The sequence below is a fragment of the Mus caroli genome, unplaced genomic scaffold (assembly GCF_978045245.1).
Source record: "Mus caroli unplaced genomic scaffold, Mus_caroli_1 scaffold_11, whole genome shotgun sequence".
In the NCBI taxonomy this organism is placed as follows: Eukaryota; Metazoa; Chordata; class Mammalia; order Rodentia; family Muridae; genus Mus; species Mus caroli.
Window position 1 is genome coordinate 122,578,791 of NW_028227266.1, and position 15,788 is coordinate 122,594,578.

General features: G+C 41.1%; 1 protein-coding gene across 1 annotated transcript in view; it reads right to left on the reverse strand.

Moving 5' to 3' along the window:
* The window catches only part of LOC110301304 (sodium- and chloride-dependent transporter XTRP3A), a 42,293-nt gene extending 41,917 nt beyond the window's left edge, over positions 1 to 376 (reverse strand). The window contains exon 1 of the mRNA XM_021171716.3: positions 67 to 376. Within this exon, the coding sequence (XP_021027375.2) occupies positions 67 to 262 (196 nt within the window). The 5' untranslated portion in view covers positions 263 to 376. The remainder of the gene's footprint in view (positions 1 to 66) is intronic.
* Between the last annotated feature and the right edge of the window lie 15,412 nt (positions 377 to 15,788).

Consider the following 15,788-nt stretch of genomic DNA (forward strand, 5'->3'; position numbering starts at 1 on the left):
CGCGGGACCGAATGCCACCGCCGCTTGGTGTCCAGGCACCCGACGGGTCCGCTTGTGCACACTCACCTCCGCCGTACATCTGGCACAGGTACGGGAAGCGCCACACGTTGCCCAAACCCACGGCGTAGGAGATACAGGCGAACACGAACTGCAGCGGATTGCCCCATTGAGGCCGTGCTTTCTCCATGTCCTGCGCTCGCTGCTCCTCGTCAGGGCCTGGTCTCTGGCCGCCGCTCGCCCGCCTTTTAATTGCTAATCTCATTAACGCGCGCGAGGGGCGAGGCCGGTAAGTGGGGAACGGTGAGCCCCACCCTGCCTAGCCTCGGCGGGGAAGGCGCCCCTCCTTGGCCCTGTGTGTGGACTTCAGAGCTCGGGGAAAGGATCATGTTTCCTCAACTTCTTACTGATTAATCGATGACAATACTATATGCCTGGCACTGCTGTGCTGCGGGAAAACACAGCAACCCCACCCTTCCAGGGCTCACATTCAGGTGGCGGGAACATTTAAATACCACGGGGTGACTTGTTCTTAACTTCTTTTGACCCACTGGGGTAATTTCATTTAATTCATACCACCTAGTTCACCTAAGTCAGTGAGTGATGCAGGGGCAATTTAGGTAAAGCAGAGAGAGACAAGTCCTAGAGACAGACAGGGATGCAGGACTTCCCAGAGGAGAGATGACTTTTGCACAGAGAGGGTGGGTGTGGAGATTCAGCGGCAGAGCACTCCCCTAGCACTTCTGAGACTCTGAGTTTGATCCTAACACACACGGGAGACCTAAGGGTCTTCAACTACCGGCCCTTGCCTGCACCTGTAGTGTGGGCAGAATCAGGTTTTGAACAGCTGCCTTGAGGCCAATGGGAGTTAGAGATTCTCTTCCCTGGGCCAGGTGGAAACCCAAGATTTCTCATGTTTTTGCCAGTCCAACAAGAAGATATAAATGAACCTAACTCAGTAAAGTTTGGTACAGTGATGTAGGATCTGTTGTTTGTGTCTATATTCCACCACAGACTAAATTCTGTGACTTGGCAAGCCATTTAACATCTTTGACCCTGTTTCATCTGTAATAGAAAAAAATCTGCCCCAACCTATACTAGGACTTATAACCTTAAAACAGTAAAAAAAGCAAAGTCACAACACAGTGGAAGGAACTCTAGATTCTTAAGCTTATATATATATATATATATATATATATATATGTGTGTATATATATATATTAAATATATATATATTTCCTGCATCCTCCCATGTGTAGTCCCAGGCTTGTTGGTGGATATTTGTGTTGTCCAGTTTGTGGCTACTATGAATAGAACCAAAGTGAACATTCTAACATGGCAGGTAGATGGACTATTAGGAACTTTGGGACTATGTGCGGCATCAAAAAATATCAGTTCACATTCTCATTAATCCCAGCTGCTCTGCATCTTTACTGTCATTCCACAGACTGTTTTTTATTTTAACAAAACAAAACAAAAACAAGCATTCATTGGAACCAGGTGCCATGGCATGAGTGGAGGTCAGAGGTCAGAGCAAGTGGTCTTACCATCTTGCTGGCACTGCCATTCTGTTTTTAAAGTTCTGTCTAGATTTGTGAATTTGTGCTGATGGTTCAATTTACCCTTTGACTTCCCTGACAACTGACAAGTTGGCTACCATCTGAAATTTCTGCCTAATCCTTTGGTCAGTTTTTCCTGGGTTTCTTTTTCTACTGATCTGCATTTGTATCCCTGCTCTGGCTATGGGCCCTATGTCTGCTTTATATACCAAGTTTCACATCCTAAGTATCTTCTAATGAAGAGAATTCTTAACTTCAAGAAAGTAGAGTTTGGGTAGGAGAGGTATGTAGTTCAGTGGGTAGAGTGCTTGCCTAACATGCATGAGACCCTGTGCTCAGTTCCTAGCTTTCTAGTAACTGGGTGTGTATGGTGGTGTAGATCTGTAATCCCAGCACTCGGGAGGCAGAGGCAGGCGGATTTCTGAGTTCGAGGCCAGGCTGGGCTCCACAGTGAGTTCCAGGACAGCCAGGGCTACACAGAGAAACCCTGCCTTGAAAAACAAAAACAAACAAACAAACAAAAAAGAGTTCAAGGTCATCTCCAGCTACGTAGCAAGTTCAAGACCAGCCTATTATAGGAGACCATATTTCAAACAATCCACATAGACTGGAGGATCAGAGTTCAGTTTCTAGCACTCACATTGTTAGCTCACCATACCTATAACTTCAGCTCTAGGAGATCTGATGCCTTCTTTTGGTTTTGAAGGGTCCCTATATGCATTTCTGTGTGCATACATAGCACACACACACACACACACACACACACACACCAAACAAATCTATTAACTTTTAATTTTTTTAGAAAAAAGGTCTCTTCATGGTCTTTTTGTTTTTTTCTTGTCTTATTTTAAACAACCTTTTCCTGCCAGGAGTAGTGGCCTTTAATTCTAGAAGTTGAGAGGCAGGAGGATCTCTGTGAGTTCAAAGACAGCCTGGTTTGCATACTTGGGTCCAGGACAGTCAGGACTACACAGACAAAACAAACAAAGCAAAGGAAAACAAAACAACCAAACCAATCCACAAACCAACAATAACAACAAAAGCCCAACCTCTTCTTTATTGACCCCAAGGTCATGGGGGTTTGTGAGAGTTCAACTCCTTAGCAAAGCAAGTTTCAGCAATAAACAGATAAGGTTACCACCTCCTGAGGCCCTGTCACTGATCCTGGATCTCACTGATTCTGCTAGGCTGGCTGCTCAATGCACTGCAAGGACCCTTCTGTTTCCAAATTCCCCTTCCTCTCAGTATTTTGAGAAATAGTCAGGTGCCACTGTCTCCGGCTTTTTATGTGGGGGCTGGAGATTGAACCTCAGATATTCATGCCTATATGCAGACTGTTTACCAAATGAGCCGTCCTACCATCCCCAGCAGACTTGGTATAGGGTCTGCCTGTAAGCATGGTGGTGAATACTTTGGACAATAGTTTGTTGCTTCCAGCTCTGTACTCATATGTTTTTGGTATCATAAATCGGCTTTTCTACAGGGTTGTTGGCTACACAGTGACATTTGGAAACTGGACACCTCAGAAAAATACTCAGAAGTTACCAGTCACCAGAAATATGAATTGACATGGAGAATTTGTTGATTTGATTAAGGCAGTGATTTTTTTATTAAGGCAGTGACTTTTTATTCCCTACTCCAGGAACCAGACCAGTATCTGGTCTTACCTGCCTTGTGAAGCCAGCCCAATATGTAAGGTCCAGAGTGTGAGAAATCTCTCTGTTCTCTTGTGAGAATCTGTCTCTCTGTTCTCTGTGGTGTATGTAGCATAAACAAATTGTCAGCTCACTATGCCATCCTGTAACTCTAACCTGACAAGCTCCACTGAGTGACGGGCTGCTCCAGTCACAAAGACTGTGGTGGTAGGGACTTTGGAGAGAGTAATGTAGTGTGTGGACACTGATGGTGGACTAACATGTTTATGCACTTTCTGCAGAAAAAAAACCAACCTCTCATATGTTTGTTAGTTTCTGTGGAGTGAACACCTCAACTTTAGGCCATTTTGAGCTTCCAACGTGTTATCACTGGGGCTGGCATTCTCACCATGCATGTGAAATGATAGAGGTAGCCTAAAGAGCTTAGCTAATAGTAAAGAGCAATAAATGATTCTATTTAGACAATTTATACAATCACTTAGTCCTCAATAATAAATGTATTTAATAAAAACAAGTTCTCAAAATTCCTAAACATGTCCCATGTACAGAGGATTGGTCAGTAGAGCAAGCTCAGTTCTTTGAGGTGTTTCTCTTTGGCGTGTTTGGAGCCCCAATAGCAGTTTTCAGATAAGTTTTAGTGCTCAGGGGAGCCTACTCTGGTTTATGGAAGAACCCTTTCTTCAGATTGTACCTTCACAATCAGGACACAAAGGCCTGCAGTCCCTGTTATCCATGTTTTGGAAAAGAAGAAGGGGACAGGGCCTGACTGAGTACATGGGTAATGGGCCACTAAGTGTGTCCAGAATTCTATATTCTTGCCCTATCACTTATGATGGTGACATAGCTTTCAATCATTTGCTCATTCTGGTGATTTCCATTGTTACCTAACTACCATCTAGGGCTTTCAGTTCCCCACAGATAAAGTCCAAACTCCTTAGCTTTGTTTGCAAAGCTTTGAGGGTTTTTATAATTGAGTTCTGAGGAATTTGACCTTGAATACCTGGGTTCTAGAAAACAGTTTAAGTATAAAAATACTCAGCCTTTTGCTGCAGGTGGAAAATCTACCTTCTGAGGATGAATAGAACATAATATCAGGCACAGTCCAGAAGGGTGCATAACACACTTTTCAAAACAAAAGCAGCTCTGCAGGGCTTGGGGCATTAAGAGCTGGCTCAGTGGTCAAGTTCACTTATTACTCTTGCAGAGGGCCTGGATCAATTCCCAAAACCCACATGGTGGTTCACAACTGTCTGTAACAGTTCCTTTAACAGGGGATATGACACTCTTCTGATTTCTGAGGGCTCCTACCACTCAGGAACATACACATACATATTATTTTTTTAAAGTAAAAAATGAAGATTTATGATACTACCTTGCATATGAAGCTAGTGTTTTTTTTGCATGTGTTTTAAGATAAATACTAACAATTTTAAATAGGTTCTCCTGCTTCTGTAATTCCAGGGACAGGTGTCTCATACTAGGTACCCTTTTCAGAAACTGCCCAGAGTCCTAAAGTCTCCAAGATTTTGATCTTGTGACCAGCAGTAGCCCACTACCATGACTTGTGTACATTGCATTTCCATGTGGTGCTTAACTTGCCAAGTGTTAATGTACACAGGTAAACATTAATTTATGTATATGTGTTTGTATAATAATACTCCCATATTTGCTTTAGAGTTGAAGTTGCTTATATTGTTACATAGTCTGGTGAAGGAAAAACGTTGTTAAAAAATTCATTACCAGTACAAAATACAAAAAGAGGTTGAGTGATGGAATGCCTGTAGACCCAGCCTTCTGTGAGGCAGAGGAATGAAGTGCATTCCAAGTTTGAGGCCAGATTAGAATTTGATTATTTCATTGTGAGATCATTTTGTTCTTTCTAGATTTTTCTCTAGTTACTTGCAGAGAATTGCTTAGCTTAATCTTTATAGCATATATATTTGAACACACAGTGATAGGATAGATAGAATTCATTTATATAATAGTTGTATGTTATTGATGGAATTTCAGGGAAAATGCATGCTTTTTGAAAAGTATATTACTTTTTTCGAAAGGTCTACATTTTGCACCTTTCAAATTTTGACTCTTCACTGAACACTTACTTCCAAGCACTTTAGATTATGTAACAAATTTAACAAGAGGCAGACAGCCCCCATGACAGCAAAAAACAAACAAACAAACAAACAAAAAACACACCAAAAAACCAAACCAAACCAAACCAAAAAAACTGCTGGCCAGAAATGAAGACAATGTGGTGATCACAGAACTGGGTCTGGGATGACAGCTAAGGCTTGGGCTGTTTCTTGCCCTGTTTCTGCTGAGACTGAAAAGAAAATCAAACAAGTGTAGGTAAGGTTTGAAAGCAAAGAGGCCTTAATCTTAAAACAAACAAACAAACCAAACCAAACCAAAAACCCAAACTGGGGAAATGCTATAATAAATGTCAATTTTTATTAACATAATGATAGAAATTCAGGGCTTCTGATGACTTCAGCTGAGATAAATTCAGCAGAGTGTGTCCCTTTGTCTATATACCCATTTCCAAAAGACAACGGGGTCGAGAGCGTAAGTGACCTGGATGGTTTTCTGTGAATTGATGCTTGTGGAATCTGAAATACTTAGGTGGTGTACACAACACAAAGTGGACATTGTTTTCTCAGAAAGGCCCAAATGGAACAAATACATTTTTCAGGTCAGTTCAAACAGATGCAGAAATAAGCTTATTTAGAAAACACTCTGGCTTCTCACCATGACCACTCAGCTGATCGCGGTAGGTTAAGCAAGACCCAGCCACGTGTTATGGAAACAGAGGACCCAGAGAACAGTGGTGACGCCTTAGAGATTTTGTTAGTCTTGGCTAAATTTATTCCTTCACCTCAAATATTTTTGATGGGAACAAGAATCAAGACTCACTAGAAGGCATAATCCGGTGGGGAAAACAGCTGGAACACTGTGGAAACATTTCCCAGGGTCAAATGTGGCTGGGGCCATGCTGTCTCTACTAGTGACCCCTAAGGAATCTCACTGTGTCCTGCTGGGCTGTTTTGTGTTTGTTCTCTCATCTCACAACAGCAGAAGTTCTGAGTCCCACATTGCCAGGAAATACATATGCTTTGTTTCACAAGCTCAAGGTTCAAAGTATATTCAATTTCTTTCACATCTGGATCCTCAAAATGTGGTCTGTTAAAGAGTGTCATGGGGGAGAACTTGTGAGACATGCAGACTCTCAGACCCACCTTATAGAATCCCAGGAGTTTTGTAGACATGTTGATATCTTAAAACTTCTTTATTTTTTGAGACTATAATAAAATTACATAATTTTCACCTTTCCTCCTCCCTTCAAGCCCTCACATATACACCCCTCCTTGCTCTTTCAAATTCATAGCCTTTTTCATTATTGTTATACACACATATGCACATGTACACACAAATAAATATGCACACACATATACATTCTTAAATACAGCCTTAGTCTGTAGAATGTTACTTGTAGTACATTGTCAAGGCTGACCGTCTAGTACTGGATCACCATTCTGTGTGCTTATCCCTGGGGAAGACTCTCCTTCCCACTCTTGGTATTTTTAATTGTCTGTAGTTGTGTAGGGTTGCAGCCTCTTTGACGAGGGTGAGAACTACACTTATGTGTGAGTATGTGGAAAAACATTTATAATGTAGTTAGGGATTATGCTGTTTTAGTAAAGTGCTGGTTGTAGGTTATCTTACAAGATTTATGATTTCACTATCCTTGGGTGGTTGGCTAGGTTTCTAGTACCAGGCATGCTTTCTCTCTTTTTGGGCAGGTCTTAAGTCCAATTGCAGAGCTTCTGGTTACGTGTGCTGCTTCTGCACCCTGATTGTGTGATGCTGGCCATTTTTGTGGTTCATAGGCATCATAGCTGGGCATACTGGATTTTATACTTGACTGCACATCAGAATCATTTGTGAGACTTTGGAAAGATTAAAGCAAGCCAGGTGTGATGGTACACTGATTATCCCAGCACTCAGGAAGCTGAGGTAGGAGAATCAAGAGTTCATGTCCAAATTGGATTAAATAGCAAAGTCCTGTCTAATAATAATAATAATACCTCAACATCCCAAATCCACAGATGCTTGTCTCAAGGGGAAAAGACGTGGTTGACAGGGTTATGTGGAGTACCTGGCATCTAAAGCTTGCCATGACAGCTGGTGTATACTGCCTTTTTCAGGGAGCCAGAGTTCTATCAGTACTTCTTTGCTGGATTCCTCATCCATTTTCCATTCTCCCAGTGACATCATTGCCATCATTTATTGTCAACTTCTGATTTTCCTACTTTTAAAAATTCTTCTGTGGCTGGGTGGTGGTGGTGCACACCTTTAATCCCAGCACTTGGGAGGCAGAGACAGTGGTCTTCATCGAATTTGCGCCCATCTTGGTCTTCAGAGTGAGTGCCAGGGCAGCCAGGGCTACATGAAGAAACCCTATCTCAAAAAAAAAAATTTTTTTTTTCTGTAAAATAAGTTCAGATCAAGTAACAGGGGATGGGGGGATGGAATGGATTACATATCCCAGGAGTGCAGTGAGAACTTTGGCTTCTTAAAAAACTCAGTTATATCATGTGAATATATATTAATCCCAGGTGTGGGATAAGAGGCTGCTTCACAGCAGGTGATTATGATTTGCCTCATGCATTAGCAGGGGCATGATTTTTGCCAGCTGCAGATAGTTTAATTCTAGGGACTCTAGAGAGGGTTAAAATGGAAAAAGCCCTGAGAGGGTGTGATGGCTGCTGCCCTGCCTGTTGCTGTGGCTTCTGCTGTGTTTGTTATTGCTAGATTGCGGGTTTGTCAGACTTCCGACAACAAAGATTGGACTTGCCTCAAGGAAGCCAACACCCCTAATCAGCAGGAAGTAGCCTATAGTGGTTTGCACCCCCTTTTCCCTCAAACCTTTCTTTCCTACCTAGTGTTGGGGAGTTGGAAGGGATTCAGGTGGAATCCAATAAAATATCTAAAACAAAACAAAACAAAACCAAAAAAATAATACCAACACAGGAGTGCTGGGAATATGCACCACCATTCCCAGGTATGTTGAGGATAATTTTGCTATATATGTATATGCCACACAAATTTCTTCTCATGCATCCAAGGAGCCCAAAACTTTCCCTGCTTCCTGGGATGACACATCACCTGGAAATAACTTTAAAACTAAGAGCATTTTTGATAAATCCACTTCTTGCAGTATTACAAACACTGGCACTCTTTCACAATTTCTGATTTTTGTTTCCACTTCTTAATATACAACCTACCCAAGTAGCATTTTTGCTGATGTGTTTTGTTTTCATTTCTGCAGTATGTTTGTGTTGTGCTTAACTAAGCAAGTGTCCACATAGTTCCCACCCAGGTAACAAAATACAAAAGCTGCAGGGTTGAGGAGTGCACTCTGTTCACTTCCCTCTCTCCTTCAGAGACAATCCACATTTTCAAAGTATAGATTTGATAATTATAAAATACTCTTCATGATTCTATTATTCTGTTGTGGTTTGAATGTGAACTGTTCCAAGGATTCATGTGTTTGAACAGTTGGTCCTCAGTTAGTACTGCTGCTTTGGAAGGCTTGTTGAACCTTTAGGAAGTGGAGCCTTTTTGGAGAAGAGGACCACTAAGGTCAGACTTCAAAGTTTTACACTCTGGCCCCACTTGCTACTCTCTGCTTCCTGACTACAGTGGAAATCAGGCTTCACACTGCTGTCAGCAGGCTTTTCCCACCAAGACAGACTATACCCAAAATAAGCTCTCTTTCCCTTAAGTGTTTTGTTTTGTCAGGTATTTGGTCATAGAACAAGGCAAGGAACTTCTACACCTTCCTACATATTCTAAAAAAGATATTCTTTTGATTTGCATAGATGTAACTTTTTAGTGACATCATATTTTTTCCATGTTTTATTTTCTTTACTGTCCAAACATGCTGTAGCTGTATGCTGCTATATCCTGTGCAGTTTGAGTACTCTGGATACAACATTTGGGTATTTTCTAAAAGCCAGTCTGTTTTAAAGCCCATTGGGCTTTGAGACATGGAACAGTATAAGGCTGGGTGATTTTCATAACATACCAATTCTGTGCTTAAGAAAAAGGCAGGGCCCAGTGTGAAGAGGGATATGCATGCTGCATTTACTGCATCAGCATGCTACTTCACTCACTTGCTATGTTCTACTCTCTGAGTCTTTTGTTGGCTTGATCTATCAGTCACAGAGAAAACTGTAATATCATCTACAATGACTGAGGACTTCTTTCAGTTTGTGTCAACTGTTACTATATAGAACTTGAAGCTGTAAGGGCCAATTAAATTACATTGTTGTATTTTTCTTATAAATGAACATTTTCACCATGTGCAGTAGGCTCCAGAAGCCTTCTTTTCATAATCCCGCAGAGTGCTGTTTTCAACATGCACAGACATATCTAACAATCGTATCACCTGTAAACACTGTCCATTTTGTTTTCTAGTCTTCTGCTTTGGTTTAGACTTCCAGCAAAATGTTGATGTCATCTGAGGGTAACAGAATGCAGTGTTCTGGAGATTAAAGGGTAAGCATGTGACATACCTCTGTTAATCATGATGTTGAAGCTTATCAAATTAAGTCAAAATCTTTGGTCCTAAACCTCTGAGTAGTTTCCCCACTTCAGCACAAAAGACAACATGCTTGGAGTGACATTTGAGGACCATGTGACCTGACCCCTCATTGTTTTTGTGACCAACTTTCCCACTATTTTTTCTGTTCAAGGTTCCAGGCACTGCATGCCACCTGCTGTTCCATCAGTTCTTCATCTCTACACTACTGTGTTCTCCCCACAGACACCCCATGGTGCGCTCCCTTACTTCCTTCACGGCTTTGCTTAGAAAGCTACATTCTCATCATGTCCCTAGTGGCAGCCCTGTCTCTCTTCTTAATACTTCTAGTTATTCAGACCAACTCTCACCAGAAAAGGATGATAGCAAAACTAGTATGGTCTCAAGCAATGCCCTGCCTGCTTCACGTATCTAGCTGAAAATGTCATCTTGTAGTCCTCTCCTTGACGTGTCTGACACAGATAAATCTCTGCTTCCTGATGTACTTTGCTGAGTCTGCTTCTAAGAACACTCTAGATCTCCCTGTGATCTTACAGGCTTCTGCTGCTTAGTATCATTGTTGATTCATTTCTCTCAGATGTCATGGTGATAGGGCATCCCATGTTCTCATCTATACTTACTTCCTTGGTGGATTTTCCTCTGCCAGGGCTTAAAATGTCTTCCACTGATACTCTTATTGCTTCATTACCAATCCAGACCAATCTCCTGAGGCTGGGACCTGGATGTTTACCCCTTTGTTGATACCCCTACTAGGCAGCCAGATAAGACAGAATCCTGCTTTTGTCTTCTTTTCACTGATATGCCCAAATCCCTGCTTCTAATACAGCTGATAATGAGCCTTACCAGCAGTGGCACAGCTGCAAACATCTCGAGTCAACCCTTGGGTTCTCTTGTCCATCATCTGTGAATCAGGGCTAGTATGCTATTAAGAGTTTTATATCCAAAACATATCCAGAACTAAGCTCTCTTCAAGCACTGGCAACTTGGAAAGACTTTGAGCAATATCCACTAATGTTGAATATTCACATTGGTTGTGACCAAGCAATGACACCACACTTTATATACTTCTTTGTAGTAGCTCAATCTCTAAATGTGCATCAATAGTAAAATAGATGATTAAATAATAAGCCTACTCACAAAAGGCAATACTATTTAGCAATGAGAACAAGCAAAAGATTGTCATATGTAATAATAGATGAAATCTCTGAACTCTCACCCCAGTGGTGGATGGGACAGAACACAGTGGAGTAAGTACATAGGGTATATGGTTCCATTACATAAACAACAATGACAGCAGCAAAAACAGGTAACCCAGATGAACAGTAGGTGCTAGAAGTGAGGAGAGTGGGTGCTTTTGGAGGAACCAAGTACCTGGGAGAGACCAGCAGGGCTCTGTGGGTACAGATAGTAGCAATTCTTCAGCTGGGCTCTAGAAGAATCCTGTGGCAGTATTCTTTGAAGTATATGCTTATGGTGTGTCTACTCAGCAGCCTGTTGAGTCCCAACCACTTTTACCACCGGCATACATCTAGTTTAACTTGCCACTCTCCCTGTATTATCCTGCTCCCAAATGGCTTAAAATGGGTTCTTTTAATGTTATTACAGGTTTTATTATTCTATGGTTTACAACCTTGCAAAAGCTGTCCATGTTCTTAAGCATATAATCCCGGATCCATGGACCTGGAGAAATGACTCAGTAGTTAGAACACTTGTTGCTCTTGCAGAGACCTGGGTTTTGCTCCTAGCTCACAGCTGACTGTAACTTCAGTTCCAGATGATCTTCTGGCTCCTGAGAGCACCAGGCATGCAAGTGGTGTGCAAAAATATGCAGGCAAAACACTCATACATATAAAATAAATAATAAATAACACTTTTAAATTCTAATCCCAGCATTGGGTGGCAGAGGCAAATGGATCTCCAAGTTTAAGGTTGGCCTGGTCAACAAACCAGGTTCCAGGACAGAAGGAGTACACAGTGAGACCCTGTTTCAAACCAGTCAATCATCAATCTTGAATTCTTATAGTCTTCCACTGGCAGGCTTCAGCCACATGATTCCTCACTGCCTTTTAATGTGCCAGCCATTCCCAGGCAGTGCCTGTGACTTGCTCTTCTCTTGACTTCACATCTTTCACCAGCTGACTTCTCACATTGCTTTTGTCACTGTCTCTCACTAGATTGTCCTGTCCACATGACTGGAGTTGCATCTATTGTAACATGCATCTCCAGCACTCTTGCCTTTAATTAGTCTACTTTTCTGTTATCATTGTTTAACAGTTGGTGAGAGTTTCTGTAGAAGCCCCTATAACATTATCTATATAGACCCTAGAACCTAAAGGGTTTTTTCCACTTCCACACTGAACTAATATGGACACTAAATCTAGTTACAAATGCTCTTCAAAAAGAAAACAAAAACACAGAACAGAAGGGTATTCAGCACCCACCAGAAGCCCCAGGAAAGACAAGAGGCACATCTCCCTCACAGCATCCAGCAAGAACCAACTTACCACATCTTGACTTAGGGTTTTGGTTTTTTTTTTTTTTTTTTTTTTTGGTTTTTTCGAGACAGGGTTTCTCTGTGTAGCCTTGGCTGTCCTGGAACTCACTCTGTAGACCAGGCTGGCCTCGAACTCAGAAATCCGCCTGCCTCTGCCTCCCGAGTGCTGGGATTAATGGCGTGCGCCACCACGCCCGGCTGGTTTTGGCTTTTATAACTAAGAAAGAACACATTTCTGTTATCTGAAGTCATTAATTGTGCAATTTCTTAGAGCAGCCATAAAGGACTAATGCATATAATTATATAATTTAGTTACTACTATTTGTTTTTTAGATCCTTTTAAAACTCCATGAAGGCACACATTATTTTGTTCATGCTGTATCTCAAATGATGTGCAACAGGCACTCAAACAAAAAATATTGATTTTGTGTATGAGATTTAGTAAATATTATTGAAAATATTCTTGAGAGTTGGTTGAATAAACAAACTATGATAGACCATACTACGGGGAACTTCTCAACAATTGAAGGAATATACTACTGGTATCCACACAGACAAGGACAGATCTTAAATATTAAATACATTTTGTTGAGTGAAAGAAGGTACATTTAACAATTAACCTATGATTCCATCATATGAATTTTTAAAAAGGTACATTAAGATGTCAAGAGAAAAAGCAGATCAGCAGTTGCTCAGGTACCAGATCAGGAAGAGTGATACAAGGGGCTGAAAAGGATAAAATATCCCCTTTCCCAATTGTGGCAGAGGTCACATGGAGATTCACATTTACCAAAACTCATCAGATATTCCCTTAAAATGGATATATATTATTTAAAAGATCTGATAGAATAAAGCAATTACAAATTTAGGAAATGTATTAATTATCTAAAGCAAAAACTGTTGACCCTAGAATAACCCTAAAATGTTATCTTGAGGTCCAAAACTATGTGTTAAGAACATAGAGCATAAGGAGAAGATGTAAAACCAAAACAGCAGATAGTTGCTGACTATAGAGAACTTTATACAAGACAACACTGATAACTGAATTCACACTGTACACTTAGAAGACACTCCTCCATTGCTGCAGAGCCCCTAGGACAAACAGCAGCAACCCGAGTCATGCAAAACCTCTGCTGGATTGTTGGGAGATGTCCTAAGAGATACAGACAGTTGCTCATTATCCCACTACCTCACTCCTACTCTTTCCTCTCTACTGCCTTTTCTTCAAAATGGGCTTCCTTCAGATCACTGCACTTATAAATGCTGGTTCAAGTATTTAAAACTTTCGCTGAATATGAGCAGAGATCAAGCATTATTTTGTTGTTGTTTTTTAAAGTTAATCATTTATGGTCTCAGAAACATTGTTGGCAGCTTTCAAGAGATGTTTACCAAGGAAGGAAAATTCCAGACCAGTTTTGACATGAATATTGCAAAACTTAAGACCCAGCAATATATAACATATCATAACTGAGGTCAGAATCCAGGGGTAGACAGGCTGGGGCATATAAATGCTGGGCATCACTTGTGAGCTTGAGCTTTGGTGATAGCAGCCTGAGGGCAACTGGAAGGGAACCATCAGGACTCTCACTCAGGTGCAACAGAATGGCTATAGACCCTGGGAAGACAACACACACTGTGCCTGACAGAACATTTTTATATTTGGGGTGACTGCTGTTGGGTACACTCTCCTTTTCCTTTCTTCCCAAAGGGAACATAAACTTGGGTAGGCATTTTCTTCAGCTGCACAGCTCTCAAAGTGCAGATGGCAGAAGGCTGGCTGTCAATTGCTATTGTAGCAGTTGTAGGTTGTATTCCTTAGTTCCTGAGAGGTAACTACATATACAGCTGCAGCTAAAGTGAGATCAAGGTCAGACTAAGACAGATGGTAAAAGATGCAATGAGCTGTTTTTAGATTCAGGCAGTTTATTACTTACATCAATAACAAAAGAGAGTAAGTCAAAGGTGCCAGCTTCTTGGGTCTTTCCCCCATATATCCAAAAGGAAAATAGTTCATCCAAACAGGCAGGATAACAACAGCCACAGTTGTGAGATACTGTTTCACTGAGAGACCAAGGCTAGGCCTCATAGTAAGTATTTTTATATTTTACACGCCAATCTATTCTGAGCACATTGGAAGCCTCCCAAGAGGAAAGGATATGAGTGGGAGATGGCTTCAGATAGCTTCCCATACTTTTATGCTTTGGGAGACTCAGAAGGCATCCTGCCAAATCTAAGATTAGCAACAGATTGCCTGAAAAACCTACTAGTAGGCAGAGCCACTCTCCTATAGCACCCACATACTGCTATGGCTAAGGGCAGTACTGTTAACAACTGAGGGTAGTTTAACATTTAAAAAAATAAAATGTGCCCAGGAAATGAAGGCATCAAAAGCAAGATTTCAAAGACAGCCTGGGCTATATAGTATGACTCTTATCTTTAAAAAGAAAAGAAAAAGCATTATCATTTCAGTAAATGCGGAAAAAGAATTTTGGGAAAATTTAACACCTGTTTGTAGGTTTTAGCAAAGTAAGAACGTCCTTATCTGATAATAGAATATTAAACATATAATTCTTATTAAAATTTTAGAGCATTTCCCCCAAGACTGCGAAAGAAACAAGAATGTCTTCTACAACCATTTCTAGTTAACTAGAAATCCTAGCAAGTGTAACACAGCGAGAGAAAGAAAGAAAGCACATATAGCATCTATATACCCCAAATCAGTCACCTACACACTTCCAGGATTTAAACAAAGCTGGGATGGATGATTGATAATTTCATGCAATGCAACAGGGAAGTCTTGAGGTTTCCAAGAAGCAGCAGATCCTATGCACTTCACTCTTAGGAAGAGTGCCTTAAGCCCTCAGCATGGATGTACCTTAATCCTAATAAGCTTGTTTGTTTTCCAAGGCCACAATGAGAAATGAAAACAGAGATTGATACATTTCCCTCCTTCCTTTTTCCTTTCCTTTCCCCCTTCCCCTTCCCTTTTTCCCTTTGCTCCCTTTTCCCTTTTTCCCCCTTTTCCCTCCTTCCTTCCTTCTTTCCTTCCTTCCTTCTTTCCTTCCTTCCTCCCGTTCTTTCCTTTCTTTCTATTTTATTTATGTGTATCAGTGTTTTGCATAAATGTATGTCTTAGCACCACATGAGCGCCTGGTGCTTGCAGAAGTCAGAAGAAGGTGTCAGATCCCTTGGGACTAGAGTTTCAGATAGTTGTGAGCCATCAAGTAGGAGCCTGGAATTAGGTTTCAACTCTATGCCATAGATTCTCTGCAAGATAACTAAGTGCTTTTAACTAGTGAGCCAGCTCTTCAGCTCTGACTATATTTTTATTAATTCACATAAACAGGTGATTTTGTGGTACCTTTAATGGCTGACCTAGTGGCAATATGAAAGATACCAAGGCCATCCTAATACCTTTCTTTATGATTTCCCTTCAGAAAATATTTAATGGTTTTTGTTTGTTTTGTTTCCTTGATGGT